General features: G+C 52.2%; 1 protein-coding gene and 1 non-coding gene across 2 annotated transcripts in view; both read left to right on the plus strand.

The window, feature by feature from the left end:
• The window catches only part of C6H7orf50 (chromosome 6 C7orf50 homolog), a 147,898-nt gene that overhangs the window by 90,136 nt on the left and 36,351 nt on the right, over positions 1-21,411 (plus strand). The window contains exon 3 of the mRNA XM_038539693.1: positions 14,332-14,388. Coding sequence (XP_038395621.1) covers positions 14,332-14,388 — 57 coding nt within the window. The remainder of the gene's footprint in view (positions 1-14,331; positions 14,389-21,411) is intronic.
• On the plus strand, positions 14,857-14,914 carry MIR339-1 (microRNA mir-339-1). The gene has a single exon (NR_128723.1). It is a non-coding gene; the product is annotated as a microRNA mir-339-1 (primary transcript).

The following is a 21,411-nucleotide window of genomic DNA, read 5'->3' on the forward strand; positions in this document are numbered from 1 at the left end:
TGTGCCCTGAGGCCTGGACCAGGCACAGTCAGGCAGCACCTCTCAGCTAGGGGAGCCTTACTCTGCCAGCTTCTGTTTGAAGCACCCACAACAGTCTGTTGAGGTATTTACAGTCACATTTCATCACGTCTAAGACAACATTAATACTACATATGCCATTGCTTTGTGAACCCCTAGAAAGAAAACAATTTGCCAATTAAATTCTGACTCCATCAATTACAAGACTCATCCTGACTTTAGAGATGTTAGAATGGGAGAGAAAATGTGTCTTAGCAGTAATGAAATATAGTACTCTCATTTTAAGTTGCATCGAGGCTCAGAAAGCTTAAGCAACTTGCCCAAGGTCACACAGCAGATGGTGGGGTCAGGATTTGGACCCAGTCTGCCCAAGTAAAGTGTTCTGTCCAGTGTCTGGGTGGCCTTAACAGACAGAGTTTCTGCTCAGAGTCCCCGGAATGCCAGGTCTAATGAGATCTGTCCACAGGATGCTCAGTGGCCCAGAAGAACGGCTGCTTGTAACTGGGGTTAGCTGACATTCAGTTCCATCAAAGCCACTTGGCGCTCAGGTCACCTATATTGCCTTCTCTGCAAAGAAAGACTTCCCCAAGTGGGCAAACAGGGTCAGGAAGAATGGCAGAGTCTGTGTGATCTTCAAAGTAAGCCCACCCTTCAGCTGAGCCAAGATCAGCATTTTAGAGCTGGGGAACATAAATACGTTCCAGAACACTATAGCCTTGTAGCTTGCTGCTAGCTACTCCCCAACCGTTCAGGCCGATTTCCGTGGAAGAGCCAGATATCTGTGAGGACACAGCACCATCCTGGGCTGTGTGAGTTGGATCTGAATCCTGGGTTTCTGAACGCATCATGCTCAGATGTCACTTTGTGAAAACCACCTGGAGTTGCCCTGCCCTGGATTGCTAGTGAGGGTTCCTGAGGGCTAGGAGTTATGGGCCCCTGGGCCCCAGGGCTGTGCCTTTGTGGCTGCATTGGCTTCAGTCACAAGGCTGGTGCCCTAATTGTGCACCGCACTTTGCAGTGAAAAGGGAGACTCCGGCCCAGTTTTCTGCTGAGATCACGGAGATGCCTCTCCCTGGATTACAGAAACATCACAATGGCCCTTTGCTTCACACAGTCTGGAGACTTGGCAAGACTTCCTGGTCATTCTGGAGTGGCAGTCGATAAGAAAAGCTGCATTCCACACTGAGGGACTCTGGACTGCTGGTTGGGAACTCAAGAGTAGCCTGCTACCCAGAGTCTGTTTGCATGTGGTCATTCTCTTGTGGGCTAGGGACAATGATGTGAAGGATTTCCACTGCCCTAACCTCCCTGAACAGGCAGGGTCGTCTTCCTGTGGAAGGTTGTTATGTGCTGACACTACCTTTGATCCTGGGTGATGCGTTGATCAGGGACAAGGAATATTCCTGTGAGTCTGGTTTAGAGGAAGGTTTCATATCTTGACTTCTATGTGGTCCTATTGATGTAAGTTCATGTTTTTCAGGGCTCCAGTAGATTGTAGTAGATGTTGCTAAGGCACTGTGGAGGGCTTGGTAAGAGACCAAGTCCCACCTTAGAAAAGCCTGTAGGGTAGATGGGAAGCATGTGGCTGACGTCTGGCTGTTGGTTCAGGGCTGGGCCACTGGTTTCTGTGTTGTCATCACAGACGTACATGCCTACAAAGTCAGAGAACAGCTTGGCATCTCATCGGACTCATCCAATCAAACTTTTCTGCTCCAATTTTAGCTAGGAACTCACACAATTAACTGCTTCCACAGAACAGTTAATAAAAACACTCTGTTTCTTAGGAAAAGCTATTTATTCTTTGTAGTTACATATTTTTCATTTATATAATCTTATCTGTCTATATTTTGTACTATGCAAGTACACACAAATACATGTAATGTTAATCCTAAAAACAGAACAGCCAGTTACTTTACCAGAAAAGTAGTTCATTCTTTATTCCAGAATGGCAAAGCATTACAATTAGCATGGGCATACCAGGGTGACCCACAAGCTGGTCTTAAACTAGAGGAAAGGGGGAGTAGGGTGCTGCTTGGGACAGGAGCCCACTGGAGGGGGCCGGGGTAGGGGCTCCTCATTGCCTGGGCTATTGCTGTGCAAGGAGAAACCTTCCTTCATTGTACTCTGAGGGGTGGGACATGGGAGCACACGGGCCCCCGAGCGCATTAGAACTTAGAGCTTGGTGCTTAAGATAGATGTGGTGTCTGGGCTTTGCTTCAGAATCATCCGAGGCTAGGGCAGGAGTGGAGAGATGGGCCATACAGCTGAACACTCGAGGATTCAATATACTTTTGTGTATGTTTGCAAACTCCTGTAAAATTTCCAAAAGAGGGAGCCAAAGAAAGAGACTGCGCACTGCTGCTTGTGGTGTGGAGGGCAAGTCAGAGGCAGCCGGGGTGCAGCTCAGCAGCCTGATAGGTCCCCACTGGGCAAGGGCACACAGCTCAGCCTGGCCCCAGGTGGGGCTTCGTGGCCATGCAGACTGAGGGCTTTGAGCCCCCGTGGGAGTTAGCACCAAAAGCTGGAATCTTGGTGTTGGCAGTTTGCTTTTCCTCCTCCAAATCCTTTCATCGGCATTAAAAATAGAGTGCATGGAAGCATTTCCTGCACAGAGTGGGAGTGGGCGCACTGGTGGAACCGGTGCCCAAGTGGGCTTCCGACAGCCTGCTTCTCTGGGACTGTGGCCACCTGCCCATTGGGCTGCACCTGCTGTCTTTCCCCAAGAAGCTTGGGAGTGGTGAATCCAGAAGGAGTGCCTCCACAACCGCAAAAGACTGCAGCCCCCAGATCTGGCCAAGCGATGGGCCAGTACCCTACTGGGCACCACTTTTACTTGCTTTTCCCAGTGCAGCCTGTCCCAGTGAAAGCAGGAGGGGCCCAGGCTCTGCTGCCCTGAAAAGCGAGGGCTGGGCATTTTGTCAGGCCCAGAGCCAAGTGAGGGCTGAGTGAGGCAGGGTACCCCCAGTGGCCTTACTCCTTTTGGCTTGAGTGTGGGCCTGTCACCAACATGTGCAGCTCATGCAGGAACAGCTCGTCTGAGCCATGCCCAGCCCCCCAGACAGAGGGCACAGAAGTTGCTTTTTCGGTTCTGTTTCTGTTCTGGAGTGCTCTCTTTTTTTTAGCTTTTTATTTTTAAATAAGTATAGATTCTCAGGAAGTTGTAAAAATAGCAGAGAGCACTCCCTTGTACCTTTCCCCCCACTTTTCCCTGAGTTGCATTCTACATAATTCTAGAACAGTGTCAAAACCAGAAAACTGTTGTGGGCACCTTGTTACAGTACATGTGTGTGCTCCCATGACCACCAAAATCAAGACACAGGAAGGCTCATCTACACTTGTGCTGGATCTCACAGTCACACCATCCCATGCCCCTTCCTAGCAGCCACCCATCTGTGCTGTAATTATGTCCTTTTGAGGAAGTTATAAATGGAGCCATCCAGTATGTGTCCTTTGGGGATTGGCTTTTTCCACTCATCCTAACATCCTGAGAGATCCAAGTTGTTGTTGTGTGTCATTAAACCACTCCTTTTTATTTTTTATTTTTTTATTTTTATTTTTTACACCACTAAAACAGTAGCAGTAGTAGTATGGAGGGGTCAGTTTGTGTTCAGCCACTCACCGCTCGGAGGCCATTTTTGCTGTGTCCAGCTTGGAGCAATTACAGATAAAGCTGCTGCACAGTTGTGACTGGTTTTCATGTGGACATAAGCTTTCATTTCTCAATTGCTAGGTCACAGGGTATGTGCATGTTCAGTTTTTGAAGAGCCAACCAGTTTTCCAAGGAGGCTGAAGCATGTTTGCATTCCCAGCACCCGTGCTCTCTGTGGCCTTGCCAGCTCTGGGTGTGGTCCCCGCTGGTTTCAGCTGTCCTGACCGGTGTGTAGTGGGCCCTCCTCATGCTCTTCCATCTGCTCTACCCCGATGCGTACCATAGCCAGCACCTCTCTGTGTGCTTATTTGCCACCATATACCTTCTTTGGTAAAATGTCTGTCTCTGTCCCATTTTCTAACTTGGTTGTTTGTTTTCTCACTGTTGAGTTGCAAGAGTTCTCCGTGTGTTCTAGATATGAGACTTTGGTTACCTGTGGGTCTGTAAGTACTTTGTCCTGGCCTCTGGCTCAGCCTTGTGTCCTCTCAGCAAGGTCTTTCATAGAGCAGAGAAGTTTCTCACTTTTAGTGGAGTCAATTTAATGATTTTTTTTTTTTAATGGATCTGTGTTTGGTGTCATGTTTAAGAAATCCTGCACTAATTCCTATGTCTAAAAGACTTTGTCTTATGTTTTCCTCTAAAAGTTTCATATTTAATGGAAGTCTATGATCCATCTGAGTTAATTTTTATATATTAATATTTGTGAGGGTTAGATCAGGTTTTTAGTTTAGTTTTGTTTTTTAAAGTAATCTCTACACCCAATGTGGGGCTCAAACTCATAACTTGGAGATCGAGTCACATGCTCCTCTGAGTAAGCCAGCTAAGCACCCCTGTTTTTCTTTTTTGTTTTGTTTTGTTTTGTTTTGATAGACTATTAGAAGAACAGTTTTAGGTTCACAGCAAAGTTGTGCAAAAGGTAGAAAGATTTCCCATATTCCCCTGCCCCCACACACTCACAGCCTCCCCTCCTTATCTGTGTCACCCCACATGGTGCATGTGTCTCACAATCGATGAACCTGCACTGACTCGTCATCATCGCCCAGAATCCACAGTTCACCTTTAGGGTGCACTCTGTGTGGTTGTACATTCTGGGGGTTTAGACAAACGTGTGAGGACAGGTATCCACCATTATAGTATCATACAGAGTAGTTTCACTGCCAGCAAAAGCCTCTGTGGTCTCTCTATTCATTCAAAGTGGCTGTGCCATTGTACATGGCCACCAGCAACCTGCTACTTCACATCCTTGCCAGCATCTGGTGGTAACAGGGTTGTGGATTTTGACCGTTCTAACAAGTGTGTGTGAAACATGATGTTGAGAATTTTTCGTATGTTTATTTGCCATCTATATATCCTCTTTGGTTCAAGGTTCATTTTTTTTTTTGTCTATGGACGTCCAATTGCTCTGGTACTATTTGTTGAAAAGACTCTTTTCTTCTAATGAATTACTTTGACACCTTTGTCAAAAATCAAAGTGCTAATGAGACAATTTTGCGGTTCTGTATTCCTTTTTGTTCCTAGGTGTGTGTCCCTCTATCAATACCACACTGTCTGAATTACCAAAGCTATACAGTAATTCTTAAAATCAAATCAAGTGATTCTTCCTACTTTATTTTCCTTTTTCAAAATTATTATAAAAGTCTTGCTCGGTTTTTGCATTAAAGCAGCCTCTCCTCCTGTGAAGAGCTGACTTGACCATGCTGCGTCCTTAGTCTGTGAACACAGAACATCTCCTGTTTACTTAGATCTTTGATTTCTTTCCTTTGATTTCGTTTTCAGTTTTCAGCAAACAGATCCTATACGTGTTTTATTGGATTTTACAACTAAGTGTTTTGAGGGGTTTTTTTGGAGCAATTTTAAGTGGTATTGTATCTTAAATTTAAGTTTCTGCACATTTATTGCTAATCATTAGAAATAAATTGACTTTTGCATGCTGATCTTGTGTCCTGCAATCTTGCGGAGTTCATGATTCTTGGAGTTATTTTGTAGTTTCCTTGGGATTTTATGTATCAACCACCACGCCATCTACAAATCCAGACTGCTGTAATTCATCTCTTCTAATCTGAATGCTTCTGATGTCCTGTTTCTGCCTCGTGCTGGCAAGAACTCCCAGCGTTAATGTGGACGAACGGTAGCCAGATGACATCCGTGCCTTGCTCCTGGTCTTACAAGGCAGGTGAGGGTGTGGATGTTACTAGTCAAGGTGAGGAAGCTTGAGCAGTTTTCTCAGGATGTATATCATGAATGGGATTTGAATTTCATCAAATGATTTTTCTGCCTCCATTGAAATGATGTGTGAAATTTCTTCTTTAGCCTCTTGAGAGGGTGGATTATAGAGATTGATTCTTGAATATTGAATTGGCATTGCATCCCTGGAATAAATTCCACTGAGTTGCAATCTATAATTCTTTTTATATATTGCTACTTAGGATCTTTGCCCTTATATTTTATGAGGGACTTTGGTCTGTAGTTTTCTGTTTTGTACTGTTGTCTGGATTTGGGGTCAGAGTAGTACTGGCTTGATGGATGCTCTGAGAAGTGATCCCTTCTTGCCTGTGGTTCTCCAAGAGAGTGCATGGAGCTGCTGTGCATTCTTCTTTCATCGGTGGATAGAATTCCAGTGAAACACCTCATGGGTCTGGGCACAGGCTCTGCAGCAAGAGACATCAGGGCCTCCACTTCCCGAGGCTGTAGTGACAGAAACCCTGTCCTGCCCTGCCAGGGAAGGGAGGGACCGGGCTGACCCAGAGACAGCTGGCCCAAGGACCTTGAACTGTACCTGGCTTCACTTCCTCTTACTTATAGCCAACAGCGGACCCTGCTCACCTGGAGCTTTACCCCTCTCTCCCTCTGCCACACAGTCTCTGTCCAAGAGGGGCCCATCCCTGGGTTTCGGTGGGAGGGAAGTGCTGTGTGCAGGAGCTCTGTAGGCTGTCTGTATCCAGGGAAGCAGGGGGTGGAGGGATTCCAAACCCTCTGCAGCATCTCCTGTGGATTTCAGTGATGATTAGTTCTCCGGGAAGCGGCATGCTGGTCCACCAAATGTTCTCGTTAGTAATGTCCATGTGAGACATACCATTCTCTCCTTAATGACTTGGAATGATCAACATAATCTTGGGGTGCCTGTCACCCTGGTTTTGTTTTGTTTTTAAGATTTTATGTATTTATTCATGAGAGATACATAGAGAGGGGGGCAGAGACACAGGCAGAGGGAGAAGCAAGCTCCATGCAGGGAGCCCGACGTGGGACTTGATCCGGGGACTCCAGGATTACGCCTTGGACCAAAGGCAGGCGCTAAACTGCTGAGCCACCCAGGGATCACCCTGATTTTGAAGGCTAATTTGTATTGCCTCTGGGGGGATGGTTTGTTGAGAATTTCATGCTTCTAGAACCCCAGCCACCCAGTTTCTCCTCTGCCTCATGGGGGTCTCCATGCCCCTCCCTAGGACTTGTGTGCCCACCATATCCCTTTTCTCTCACATATCCAAAGGCTCTGCACTCACCTTGGGTTTCAGGTGCTATCTTCCCAGCTCTGTTTCTCTTCACCTTTTCCCTTCCTCAAACATTTAAATCACAGAATGTAAAATCAGCTTGCTCTCCAATTATTCTTCGCCACACTATTACAGTCTTCTGTAATCTCGCTGTGGGCAGGTGTCTCAGTTCCCCTAGGCTGCAATAACAGAATCCCACAGCCTGCGTGGGATAAACACATTTACTTCCCACAGTTCTAGAGGCTGGACAGGTTGTGGCGAAGCCTCCTCCTGGTTCCTGGAGGGTCACCTTCTGGCTGTGTCCTCACATGGTGGAAGGGTCGAGGGAGCTCTCTGGGTCTCTGCCCTCACAACCCATGCATCTCCCCAAAGCCCCACCTCCATATACCATCATACTAGGAATTAAGTTCGAACATATGAACTTGGGGAAAACAAATATTCGGTCTGTGGCTGCAGGCATTTTTGTCTGTTTTATACCTCACAGTATCGTTAGTACTCAGAGAGGAGCATTTAGTGTGAAAACCTTGGTTAACAAATATTTGCGAAATAAGTACTGGTCCTTGTTGATACCCGCTCTTCCTAACCAGGAGCTGCTAAGTTGCCTGGAGGAGGTGGGGTTCTAGGGTCCCTTGGGGTGGACATAGCTACTGCTGCTAGGCTTACACAGCAGGAGGGCTCTTGGTCATTCTACTTGCTGAACCTTGTCCACAAAGGCTCTCAGGCTGTCCTCTGTACCACTTCTCTTGGGGCCCCCCACAGAACCCCACAGGTGCAGTGAGTGGCCGTATGTCCACTGTTCCCTGATGAGGCTCAGGGTCAGACAGCCCCCGTGGGAAGCATGGCCTGGCAGTGCCTGCTGTGGGATAGAGTTCCACCTGCCTCTGTGTGTGCCCTGGGGTGGCGGAGCACATCATGCAGGGCCTGGGAGGAGCACTAGATTGGGAGAAGGCAGCCCTGGCACATTTTACGCCCTCCCTGAGCCCTAGGCCCTTCACCTGTGAATTGTGGGTACAGGGTGGCTGAGAGCCGGAGATGGGTGGAGGGCGTGAAAGCGCACTCTGAGCCATGCATCCCATCCCCACATGTGGTATGCCCTGCCAGTACCTCCGTGTTGCCAGGCCCGCTCCCTCCCTTTCCCGCTTCTGTCTCCTGGGGCTGCTGCTGAGTCACCGGAACCAGAGGGTGGTGAGAAGAAAGCAATCAATCGGAGGGCTCTTAAGGCTGAGTAGTGATGCTGGAATGCACTAGAAAATCAGCACGGAGATCCTCTAGGACTCATTTCCTGGAATGGAGTCCTTTCCAGGAAACTGGCAATCTTGGAAACTTTATTTTTTTTTTTTTTTTAATGGTGTACTTTTTTTTTTTTTTTTAAAGATTTTATTTATTTATTCATGATAGTCACAGAGAGAGAGAGAGAGGCAGAGACACAGGCAGAGGGAGAAGCAGGCTCCATGCACCGGGAGCCCGATGTGGGATTCGATCCCGGGTCTCCAGGATCGCGCCCTGGGCCAAAGGCAGGCGCCAAACCGCTGCGCCACCCAGGGATCCCATCCAATCTTGGAAACTTTAAAAAAAAATTTCCTAGTTTCAGTTTCCTTATCTGTAAAGTGGGGGTGCCAATGCCTGCCTCCCAGGGATTCAGCAAGACAGCACAGGTGAGAATACCAGGCTCAGAAGCCATGGGAGCGGGCAGGCAAGTCCCTATCCTGCCCTCTGCCTTCCTTCGGTCCATCCAGCTCTGCTACTGGCCTCTGCAGTCCCTGCGAGCCCGCCCCTGTTGTCCCTGTGCAGCCAGCCTCCATCCAGGTGGATCAGCTGGGTAGCAATGAAATCACCAAGAGGAAAAGCACAGAGTCTGTCTTTGCTCTGGGACCTTGGAGATGGTTATCAGGCTGGGAAGCTGGGACACCCACACCCAAAGCGGGAAACCCACACCCACCAGGCAGCACACAGTGGGCAAATGAAGAAATGGCTTCTAGAGTTGCCCCTAGAGTAGAGAGCATCTTAGGATGCCTGGCTCTGACCTTTGCCAGAGAAGTGGTTGAGACCCTGCTCTCCCGTACCCAAGCAGCCCTGCCACCGGAGCTTCCTACAGGGCCTTGGGGGAATTCAGAAGGCTCCTGGCTGCCTGTGTGTGATTTTTTCTTGTACCTTGAGATTCATCTGCAGTCTTAAAGGAGGGAAACATGCTCAAGAAGAGATTTAGAAAAAGAAAAAAAAAAAGAGATTTAGGTGTTCACCTGGAGAGAAAAAAGCTTTGGGATTCATTTATTCAGGGAGCTTTCGTTGACCGCTTGCGTTTTGCTGGCCTATGTGAGTACAGCGCGAGCAAACACAGTCCTACCGTTGCAGGCCTCACAGTTTGAAGGGACTAGTTGTTACTCGGAGGACTCCAGTGGGTTGCCCTGTCACCACTCTGAGAAGTGCTGCGGGGCCATGGTGTTGGCAGGGTGCTCAAGAGGTGAAGTAGAGGTTTCTCTGAAACTGAGGACTAGTCATGAGGCTCCAGGCAAAGGGAAGAGTCTGTGCAAAGGCCCTGGGGAGGAGACAGCTGGCCAGGTTCAAGGAACCCAAGGGTGCTGCAAGTGGTGGAAATGTGGGAATGGGGCCAGCAGGCGGGACCAGAGCTTGCCGGTGACACGTGGGTCCATGTTGCGGGCAGAAAATGGGAAGCAACTGGGGGCGCAGCAGCAGTGGGTTTTTTTTTTTTTCCCTGCCTCTTCTGTTGGGAGCAGCTCAGGAGCAGGGCCTGGAGCTAGGCAGACCTGTGAAAGTGAGCTCTGACGCACACAGACCTGCCCTGAGTCGCCGTTCCTCTTCTGAACAACCTCGTTGAATAAGGAACCTGGCGCGGGGGCTGCACCACTTCCCCTTTGCTGAGCAGAGCTGGCCTGGGGTCGCGGTCCGCGCGCACCGCCGGCAGCCCCGCCCACCGCTGGGCCACGCCCACACGCTGACGCCTCCCACGCCGAGCGCCCGCGCGCTGCGTCACCGCATGGCCGGCTGGATCCGGTTCTAGCCGAGCCGGGCCGGCCTGACATGCGCAGTGCGCGGGCGCTGCGGCCGGCGGGCCCCGGGCACACTGATGGCCCGGGACGCGGAGGTCAGTTCGCGGAGCCCGGGAGAGGGGCCCAGTGGGTGTGGGGGGTCGGCCCCGCAGGAGCGCGCGGCGGGCGGGGCGTGTCCGGGGGGGGGCTCGCCGCGGGGGTCCGGCTGGGGGAGGCCCCAGGCTCCGGTAGGACGGCTTACCGTGAGGGCGGGATGCCCTTCCCCCATGGGGTCGGGCGCGGGTGGGCCCAGGCCGCTGCTGGGGCCACGTCGTCCTGGGAGCCCCGCCCAGCAACCCGGTCCACCTTACTTACCCTACTTCCCGGGTCCCGGTTTACAAAGGATGGGGGGCCCCGGAGCGCCCTGCTCCCCAGCCTCCGCGTCCTGCACGATGAAGATGGAGCTCCGAGCTGTCCTGCGCGGGGGGAGGCGGGAGGAGGGCTCTGAGCTGTGTCCTGCACGGGGGGCAGGCCGAGGGCGGCGGCGGGGGGGGGGGGGGGGGGTTGTGTGACGCTCCGAGCTGTGTGCTACACGGGGGGAGGGGGGGGTGCACCGAGGTGGAGCGGGGTAGTCATAGGGGGCTCCGGGCTGTGTCCTACACCAGAGAGGAGGGGCACTCGAGCTGCGTTATGCACCAGAGGAGGGAGCTCCAAGCCGTGTCCTGCACCAGGGTGGAGGAGGGTAGTCGTGGGGGGCTCCTAGCTCTGCCCTGCACCAGGGGGGGCCTGCAGGCTGTGTCCTGCACCGGGGAGTGGACATGAAGGAGGCTCTGAGTTGTACCCCACCTGGGGAAGGCTTCTGGTGCCCACTGACCTCTGGTTGCTGGTTCAGAGACCTGGGTTCTAGTCTCAGCCCCAGGCCATGTGACCTGACAGGAGTCCCCTGGCTCTCCACCCTGTTTTCTCTGTAAAACTGGGGAGTGGTCTAAGCCCTGTCCTTGCTCTGCACCTGGGACTGACCTGTCCTTATCCTCTCCTTTCCTGGGATGGGTGTCATACTTTGGGACAGCTCTTCAAGGCTTTGTAGCCCAAGGTAGCTTAATCTTTGCAAGGCCCAGCCACACTTAGCACATCATGGTTTGAAGGAGGAAAACGTACAAGGGTGTTACTCTTTGCTTGTGAAATTATTTGGCCGTAGCTCCTTATCTGGGAATGATTTTTCACTGTACTTCAGGAATTCTTGCAAAGTGACAAAAACCTAACCCATGATTTCCAGATGTGATGAAATTAGCTTGAAAAATTATATTTAACAGCTGATGGGGTGGACTTAACAATGTACTGTAGACATTTAGTGAAGCACTTGTTTTAATTTTGCTGTTTCATCTTGGAGCCAGTAACCTGTTTTGGTTTTCTTCCCATAGCTCAGACCTTTTGTGGGTCCTGAACAACCCATAGGCCCCAAAAGGCAATGGGGCCCCTGAGATGAGGACGTACATCGAGTTGCCCTGTTCACTTTGTACCCAAAGGCTCAGCCATCTCCTCTTCCTCAGAGCACAACAGCTGCTGAGGAGGAATGCAGTCCAAGGACTGCTAGGCTGAAGCAGCCTGAAAACATTGGAAAGTCTAGTGCAGAACTGCAGGTTCTTGTCCTTGAGGGAAGCAGTGTCGGGGCCTCTTCCAGCAGTTGCCCTGGGAGAGCTTGTGCTCTGTGCCTGCTCCCAGATCCCTGGGCCCCCCTTCCACTAAGGTGGAAGGTGGGTGCTTTTGCATTTTTGTAGAATGCTTTCCAGAGTAGAAGCGAGTGTCAGTTCAGAAATTGTTGAGTTGTTTTTTGAGTATTAAATGTTATTTCTAGACTCATTTATAAGTTGTATACTTAACATTCTGCCTGGCTCTGCCCATTCTGGCCATCTGCCTGCCAGAATGGCATTTCCAGATTAAACACAAAGTGCAGCCTTCAATTCCTGGCCAGTCCCACGTTTCCGGAGATGAAATGAAAGCAGATTCAGAGTTTACTAGGAAGGAGATGGGCGTGGCCTTGGGGCCTGCTGTGAGCTCCCCTTGGGCCTGGGGCTGTGCATGTGACCTTTGCCTTCCAATCTAGCCCTAGCACCCAGAAGTCATAACTGACATTCCACATTAGGCTGTTGACCATGCAGAATGCAGCTGGGCTCCATGCCTGTGCTGGCCCGCTAGTAATGAGAGAAAGATGACTTGAGTCTAGATTATTCCCTAAAATCAAGTGAGGGTCCATTGAGCCTAGGACTACTCATGGATGTCAAAGCTCATACAGAGAGGAGTCAACCCAAGGCAGCAAAAGCTGGCAGGTGGGGTAGTAAGGGACAGGGTGGCCCTTGGGGCCTGGAGCTCCAGGAAGACCCAGCCTCAGCCAGGCAGTTAGCCTTTCTTCTAGGGGGGCAGGGTTTACACCTTCTCTGTGGCTGAGAAGTGCTGGGGGGTGGCCCCCCTGGCCCAGCTTCGGGTCCTATGCCTGCCTGGTGAGAGGCTTAGCAAGGAGGGGCCCTCACAACCTCCTTGAGACTCTGCTCTCAAGATCCTAAGACCATTGTGCTGGAGCAGGCCAACCCCCTCTGCCATAAACGCCCAGTAAGAAGAAACACCGACCCCTCAGCTGGTTAGAGAGGCAGAGGAGTCTCCAGAAATGGAGGGCCCGCTTAACAGATTGTTGTCTGTGGAATGGACGTTCTTCTGATGAAAAAGGCATCTTCCCTGTCCTCATGCTCTTCTTTGCCATGTGTTGTGTGGTCTTACTTAACGATCTCGGGGCCCTGAAGTCTGTTCCCCCAGCCTCTCTCAGCCTGTGAGTGTGCATCCTGTGAATTGTACCTCTTCTCCCCTGACCTCCCACCTCTGCTGCCAGGGTTGGCATTCTCCTGCTAACCATCAGCATTCCCTTCTCCCATAACCTGTATCAGCTCAGCCTGTTTGCATGTCGTCCCTCTGTGTCCACCTAGAGCTCCTGAGAACAGAGTTACTCTTCGCTTATATCCCCTGAGGCTCCTGGCAGGTGCTTTGCCCTGGATGGCTGCCTCAGATGGTGCTCGGTAGAAGCAGTGCTGAGATGGCCCACATCCCACACTGAACTGAAACTGGTGGCGGGCCCTGCACTTTACAGAGGCAGGATCATCCCACTACACCTGCTGGGAGGTGGGCTTGTTGGAGTTTCTGCCAGTCAGGACTCCCTGCAGCAAAGAAGGGGTTGGCTGCTATTTGGTAAAAGAGGGAAGGTGTCACCGATATCTGTCAGGTGGCTCTCCATATCGATCATCAGGCCATTTGGGTACCACCTGCACACTTCCCTCCCTCTCATGGAGGGAGGAACATGGAGATTTGTCCACCTCCCCCAAAACCCTGGCCCCTGCTCCTCCTGTCCATCTGTGTGTCTGACATCACTAGAGAGTAGACCCTCCAAGGACAGGGCTGGACATGCTGACTTTGGATGGGTGGACAGACAGACCAGCTGTGAAATGGTAAATGTGACCTAAATAAAAGGAGTGACTTGCAGTATCAGAGAACTTTGTTTCCAGAAAGCTAACCTTTATAAAGGTCTCAGGGCTGGAGGTTCCCTCTGCAGGCAGGGGAGCAACTGAGACCATGGAGCCCTTTGTGCAGACACCTGTGGTACCAAACTGCAGGGCTGGGCAGGGGAGCTCACCTTGCTGGCTCAGGACCACCGTCTCCAAAGGAATCCATAAGCTGGCCCTAGCATAGCCTGGGAAAGGCTATAGCATTCTGACACCCATCTCAGGCTGAAGTTCTATGGGACCATAAAAAAGGTTTTGTGGGGCTGGTCCTCTCTCACCTCGTTCTCATACCCAGATGTGTACACCTGTATGTCTTTGGGCTTTTCAGTATGTACTGGTCTCTAACAAACTTCACCCTCACACCACAAATCCCATTTTTGTCCTGGGGTTAAAAGAAGCAGCAATAAAAGCCAAGCTGCCAACACTCATGACCCATGCTGACCTCCTAGCTCTGAGGTATGTGGTGCACATGGCCTACCCAGCACAAAGTGTGGCCCTGTCGCCTTCCCCTCAGAAGCTGAGCCTGGGAGGCAGGTCCCACTGACAGCCCAGGCCATGGGATTTGAAGAACGTTGGTGTGGGAGACCCTCCCCAGAGCATGGCCAGTCCTCTGAGGGCCACCATCCCTACCTGCTTCCTACTAGGACCGTCCAGGAACAAGACTTCACCCATCAAATTCCTCATCTCTGAAAACCGAGGAGGTGAGCTCAATTGGGATCCTGGAGTCTGTTCTTTGATGTGTGTGCCTGCGTGTGTGTCTGGGAAAAGATTCCAGCAGCTTCCATCCTATTCTCTGAGGCCAGGTGGATTTTGATCAGGAGAAGTGGGTGGGGAAGGAGCCTGGCTGTTCCAGTGCATGTGGTGACAGATGCAAAGCCTGTAAATCTTTGCAGGCTTGGGGTGATGGGTAGAGACCTCTCACCTGTGCTCTGCGGCACTGCACTATGACAGGGCTGTCAGGTCTGCCATGGGTGTTAGCAAAGTGCGGATGGTCTAGATTCTGGTCACAGTGTCTGTTTGCCCCCGTGTGTCCTGTGTTTGGTTTCTTGGATTTGAAAGCCTCCTCAGAGGGGTCCACAGGCTCTATTGCTTGCCTAGGCATCTGGATCCAGGAGCTGTGCTCTGCGAGGAGCCTCCGCCGGCCACAACAGCAGCTCTGGCAGCCGCCCTCCCTGTCCTCCAGGAGCTCACTTATATCTGGCCGTGAGCTCCTCGAGGCCAGAGCCCGCGTCTGCCTCCACTCAGCACCAATCCAAGATCCCCAGAGGCCGTGGCAACCCCACTACACACACAGGGCCACATGACTCCCATTTTTCATAGCAGCTTCTGTAGTGTACCAAAGCAGCAGCCTCCTAAATCATCAATGCACATTTTCTGAAGTTCCTGTTTTAATCCGGATACTAGGAACAGGGGCGCCTGGGTGGCTGTCAGTTAATCTGCCTTTAGCTCACAGGTCATGATCCTGGGGTCCTGGGATCGAGTCCAACATCAGGCTCCCTGCTCAGTGGAGAGCCTGCTTCTCCCTCTGCCTAACCCCCCCCCCCCCACTTGTACACATGCTCGCTTTCTCTCTCTCTCTCAAGTGAGTAAAATTTAAAAGCAAGACACCATGTCGTATTTATGGTGTGACTTTGCTTTTATAAGAAAAATGCAGCTTTGGGGCACCTGAGTGGCTCCATCAGTTAAGTATCTGCCTTTGGCTCAGGACATGGTCCCAGGGTTCTGGGATCAAGCCCCACATTGGGCTCCCTACTCAGCAGAGACCCTGCTTCTGCTTCTCCCCCTGCCTCTATTGTTCCCCCTACCTGTGGTTTGTTCATGCACTAGCTCGCTCGCTTGCTCTCTCTCTCAAATAAAATCTTAAAAAAAAAAAAAAAAAGATACTGCAAACAAAATGAAACCGGAAAATTGTCCCATTTGCACAGAAGCAAAGAAGTGACTATTCACATGTTAACTCAGGCAGGTGTCTTGGGGTGGTGAGAGGGAGTTTGGGGAGATCATCCTGAGAAGGAAGGGGCAGTGCACCCCTGCACATTTTACTGAACTGGAGTCTACTAGGTGTTGCTCTGGGTCTCTGGTCATGGCCTTGACGCCAGTTCTGTAGGCAGTGCCACCAAGGAACCCAGGTGGGGGGTAAGCAGGAGGTCTGTATTGCCTCTATCAGCTGCATGTGTGTCTACTTATTTCAAAATAAAACATTGCATTGAAAAATTCTAGGAAATACTCGTTTGTCCTTGTTTATAGAAAAGGAAACTAGTTTGTTACTATAGATGACCCTTCTAAACTTTTATAACTACAGTAATGAGTCTGATGGAGTCTTTGAACTGAGAACAGATTTCGATGGTGCCACAGACAGAGGCGTGGCCTTCCTGCCTGCCCTCTGGACTCCTGGGGTTCACAACCAGAAGGAAGAAGGGCTCCAAGGTGGGGAGGTCTGCGAGCTGGAGATCTCTAGAACCCCATCTCCTTAGTCCCTTCTGACCCCCGAACTTCGGTCTGGAACTGTTGGCTTCAGAGCACCAAGATTCAGAAGGGTCAACAAACCGCACTGTGTCTCTGGAGGGCTTCTCATGCCAAAGGTGCTGCTTGGAGTATGTCCTGGGCAGTTTGTGGACAACTGTGGTTAAGGATCCTCTGCCCGGGGCCTATACAGATGGAGCTCGGGCAGGTTCTGTCCCCTTCTGTGAATAGGACACAGGAGAGAGGTTGTGCCTCCGTTGTGGCCCAGGCCTTTAGGAGCAGAGAAGGAAGGGGAGGAGGCTCCTCAGCAAGTACCCCCTCCACCACGGTCTGTCATTTTCAGCCCAGATCCTACCCCCTGCCCTTGGGTGAGGGCATACCTAACAGCACACACCTGCCTCAGGCTTGCACTTGACTGACCATTCTGATTGCGTGATGTTCTCATGCACTGATTCTGTTGGGTTGTCAGTTGATGGGTTTTGTCAGGTGACAGGTGGATGAGGGCGCTGCTGTACCTGAGCTGGCGATGGTTCCCTCCCATCCAATGGCAGGAAGTGAATAACAGCCCTGTTTGATTGCCTGGGGGTACACTGATGAACACCCCAGCCCCAGGCCCTGTGGGAAAGCAGTGCCTCACAGCCACTTGATCGCACTTTCTATCTAGATGAAGAAAGGGATTACTGGACTCCAGACTGCCTTCTGATGCTTTTTTTTTTTTTCCTTCTGATGCTTCTTAAAACCACTCCCAGGAGTTGAGTTCTGCCACCAAATGAACAGATTTCTGGGGAGCGTAAAGGTCTGGTCCTGTGGGTGAAGGGGGCCCGACCCTGGTCCCCAGGCAAGCAGGGCCCATGGATGCCCCTCGATGTCCTTTCTTTTCAGAGGCAGCCAACAAGTCCATTGGGACCTGGGGTGAGCCTGGGAACCACTCTGGCTTTATGGCAATTCTGGCCTCTTTCCTAAGCCAACCCAGTGGCCGTATCTTCAGTTGGGGTCAGAAGGAGCAGACCCCAGGACAGCACCGGGCCTGCCCACTGGTCTCATCATGGCGTCACTTTTTTTAAGGTTGTTTGTTTTTCAGTAATCTCTATACCCAATGTGAGGGTTGAACTCAAGACTCTGAGATCAAGAGTCACACTCTTCCGACTGAGCCAGCCAGGCACCCTGTCACGGTGTCACTTGCCTGGAGGTTCAGTGAGGCAAATCTGACTAGTCAGGGGCTCCAGATGGCACAGCCATCAACCAGAGCTGGTGTAGATGATGTGGGGTGGCCAGGCAGGAAGTTCCTACCCAGGGCTGCCCCTGCTTCCCTTCCATCTAGGGGCAGGGGCCTCACCAGGTGGCAGGATGCCCAGCTCCGTAGCTGACTCAGGACCACGATGGGAAGGGGATCTGCGCTCATTTCTGAAGGATCAGGATGTCTGTGAAGGCAGGACACTGCAGAGAATGATGTAGACATGATGGGGGCCAGTGACATCCCAGGGAAGAGGAGTGGCTGTGGGATTGTGCTGTGGTCTGTCTCCACTTTCCCCGGCTGGCCCACCCCAGAGGTGGATGGAGCAGGAGACACAATCCCTGGGTCCAGGCAACTCTGATCTCTCCTCAGTGGGAAGAAACCAAGGCTGGGAGTGGACACTCAAACATCTGGAGGTGAGAACTGGCACACTGCAAGCTGCTCTGCAGGAGCCAGTAGGCACTCCTTCTCAGGAATGGTGGCTCTGTGGTGAGGAAGGAGAGCAGGCACTTCCTGCCCCCCCTCCCTGGGTCTTGCCTGCACACCCACCCTGGGGGCATGGGTCCGTGCCAGTCACAGACCCCATCTAGGTAACGCTGCTTACCCCCAGGGAGGCAGACCCTCTGGGTTCATGCAGAGTGCACCACGCTCCTTCCCCTGCCAAGTGCCAGTGTTGGCTCACGGTGTCCTGGGGGAGGACTTCCTCCCTCTTACCTCCAGCCAGGCTGAAGACCTCCCGGTGAGAGGGGGGCACCCCTCCTCCACAGGCACAGGGCACAGGTGCCGGCAGCCCCCTGCCTTCCTGACACCACACTGAGGGCCAGCTGGAGGGTTGCCTTCACTCAGCCTGCTTTCTGATCCTCGGAGCCTCAGACTCTTCTTCCCTGCCTGCTCCCTCCCCAGTACTTGGTAAGCACCCAGTCCTGGTACCAGTGCCCAGAGCTCGAAGTCATCTGGAGCTTGCAGAGGAAGCGTGTCCTGAGCTAGGACATGGCTCTGGGTTTTACCTCCTGTGCTGGGGTGACAAGTGGAGATGGGACAGGTAGAAGCTTATAGGTCTGAAGGAGGCTAGTCCTATGGTTTTAGATGCCCTGTAGAAAGCCAACAGCTTGGAAATGTTGAACCTAAGAGGAGCTGGGGCAGAGTCTAAGTCTCTGGGAGGCCCAGCCCTTCTCAGTTCTTGCCTCCCTCTGAGAATGGTCCTGATGGTTCAGGAGCCAGAACCCAGCCTGCTGGATAGGCATCTCTGCCTTCACGACTCTGCTTCAGTCCCAACACAGACTGGCCTCTGGGATGTGGGGGCTCCTGAGCTCCACGTGCTGCTCCCCATCTGTAAAGACCTGAGCTCTGTCAAACCCCACAGCTCTCTGCAAATGTCAGCTGTTAAAATTAGTGAGTGCTGTGGGAGGTGGCTGGGTATGTGCAGTGCCTGTGGAGAGGGAAGCTTGGTGCTGATTTGCAAATGTGGGCACTAGGCCTTGCAGGGTGAAAACTGCAGGCCTGGGGAAACCCATCCTTCTTTTGTCCTTGCCGGCTGCCCTGGGCCAGACTTGGTGGTGGCTGCGGTTGACAACCTGACCTGGCCATGTGGTGAGCCCTAGAAACATGGCCAGTCCAAACAGAGATGTGTTCTCTGTGTACAGGACTCAAGGATTGCAAAGACAGTGTAAAAGTAAGAACATAAAATTCCATTCCAGCTTTTATATTGCTTCTGCAGGGAGGTGACGACACCATTGTGGTGGGTCTGGGCTGCTTTCTGCCTTAGATGGCATCTGCCGAGGCCCAAGCCCCTGCCTGGTGGAGCTGTGGGGTGAGCAGAGAGAGGGGTGTGCACACACCTCAGTGTCTGGCCTGGGGGGCCATCGAGGACAGTGCACAGAGAGGAGTTGAGGGTCTTTATCTAAATTTGGCTACATTCTAGATCCACTTTCTCCTGCTGGACTTACTTTTCCTTTTGCCACGTTCTGAAAAATATATAGCCAGCAAATGTAAGGAGGCATTGCTCCACCACATAGACAGGCAGAGAGAAGGTTCCAGAGCCCAGGGAGAAGTCCTCATCCCATCCTCCAATGCTAATCGAATTTTGGGTTTCCACACACAATCTTGGGAAAGAAGAAAAGTTTCCTTTGCTTTACAAAACCTTGTAAGCGTTGAGTCTGGCATTTCCTGTTTTCCAAGTGGGAAAACCGGAGGATGGCTGGTGTGGCCGGCCCTCCTCTGCAGCTGGCGGCAGGACCAGCACTGACCAGGGGGTAGTGTTCTCCATCACCCTGTCTTTGCCACATCATCAGACTTCAGCAGCTCCTGGCCCATCCTGGGCTCTGGCCGCCGCTGTGCCCATGTGGAAGGGGCCTCCTTCCCCTCCCTGCTCTCTGTGTGAAGATGAACAATTGATCTCTGCTCCTGGATGCTCTGGGAAAGACGGGGCCCTTTCTCTGGGATACACAGAGCTGCTGTCGACCCTCATGGAGCCTGAGCCAGTCCAGAGGCTATGGCTGCACACTACGGCCCTGGGGGTCAGGGTGAGCTGTCACCCTTGGAGCCTCCCCTCAGGTCCCGAGGTTCAGAGCAATCCGCGTTTCAACCAAGGCAGCTGCCATGCTCAGGAGCAGGTGTAAACAATTGACAAGGCACACAATGGTGCGTGGACAGTGCCCACATCACAGCTCATGTCACCCTGGCAGGCACTGTGTGTCAAACCACAGTAGTGGGCAGGGCAAGATCCCTTCTCTGAGTAAACGGCTGTGATGTGTCTCATGTGACAGAAAGTCCAAACCGGACCGTCTGGCTCAAAAAGGGACACTGGTGCAAGGTCTGCAGGAGAGTCTAGGCAGCATTTTGTCTGGATAGAGCACATCAGCTGACCTCACAGACACTGCCTCCGGACAGCTTCAGTTTCCAGAGAAGCGGCAGTGCACAATGCCCAGGCAGGGGTGGGAGGTTGGCTCCTGCCCCCTGCGCTGGGGCACATGATGCCCGTCAGCATAATCCTCAGCTCTTGGGGTGGCCTCAAGCACGAGCCCTGGTCTGTGCAGCCTGGTTTCTCTGGTCAGTTTGGTCTGGAATCAGTAGTCTTTGTGAACACTGTGACAGCTGGTCCTCAGCTGTCCCCTATCCCCCCACGTCTCCAGCCCCTGCCATGCTGCCTAGGACATAGGGGTCTGCAGTGCTGTCCGCCCACAAGTCCACACTGAACCAGCAGAGAGCCTGACAGCACAGTCACAGTGCAGAGGGGCCCCAGGGAAGGAAGTCTGTGGGCTTTGGGCCTTGTAAACGTAAACTTTTCCTGCTGTGGTTTCACCAAAATGAATCGACACAAAGGTACAAAACTGATCTCCTACAAGCTTGGCATCCTGTGTGCTGAAAGCCCTTACCAAGAGCAGAGGACGGCCATCACCCGTGCCCACAGCAAGACCACCCACTCGTGGCTCTAGATGCCCCCAAACCCGTTCAAGGAGATACTGCACCTCCAGTGTTTCCAGATGGCCTCCAAGAACACATGAGTGAGACTCGGAAGCCAGGGGTCCGGACTTAGGTTGGGCCCCCACTGGAGATAGGGGTCTCGGCATCTGTCAGTGGAGCAGTAAGCGTGGCAGGGTGGCAGCCTCAGGTTTTAGGTCTTCAAGGACTTGTAGGGGTGGCTTTGTGGCTTGGCCCTAAGGAGCCTGACCATCTCCTCCAGGGAGACTGGCTTCCCTGTGGGAGCGCCCAGGCCACAGTGCTGCCCCCCTCTATAGGGGAAGCCACGGCCTTCTAGGACACCTTACTCAGGTAGATATACTCAGGGCTATCCCTGAGGGCCACAGCAGAGTCACAGCACCTCAGGGCACACATGGTGCTGTGGGCGGCCCTTGATCACATCCCTGCTTGGCTCGGAACCTGCCCCAGTTTGCCACGGGTAACGGTTTCAAACAATGGGCCAATATCACAGGTGTTCCTGAGCCAGTGTAGCCACAGGTTTGTGTATAGCCAGGCAGCCTGCTCTCCCAGCTCCTGGATCCTGGCCCCCTTCACCACCCCACACTCTGAC

Source organism: Canis lupus, chromosome 6 (genome assembly GCF_011100685.1).
Source record: "Canis lupus familiaris isolate Mischka breed German Shepherd chromosome 6, alternate assembly UU_Cfam_GSD_1.0, whole genome shotgun sequence".
NCBI classification, from domain to species: Eukaryota; Metazoa; Chordata; class Mammalia; order Carnivora; family Canidae; genus Canis; species Canis lupus.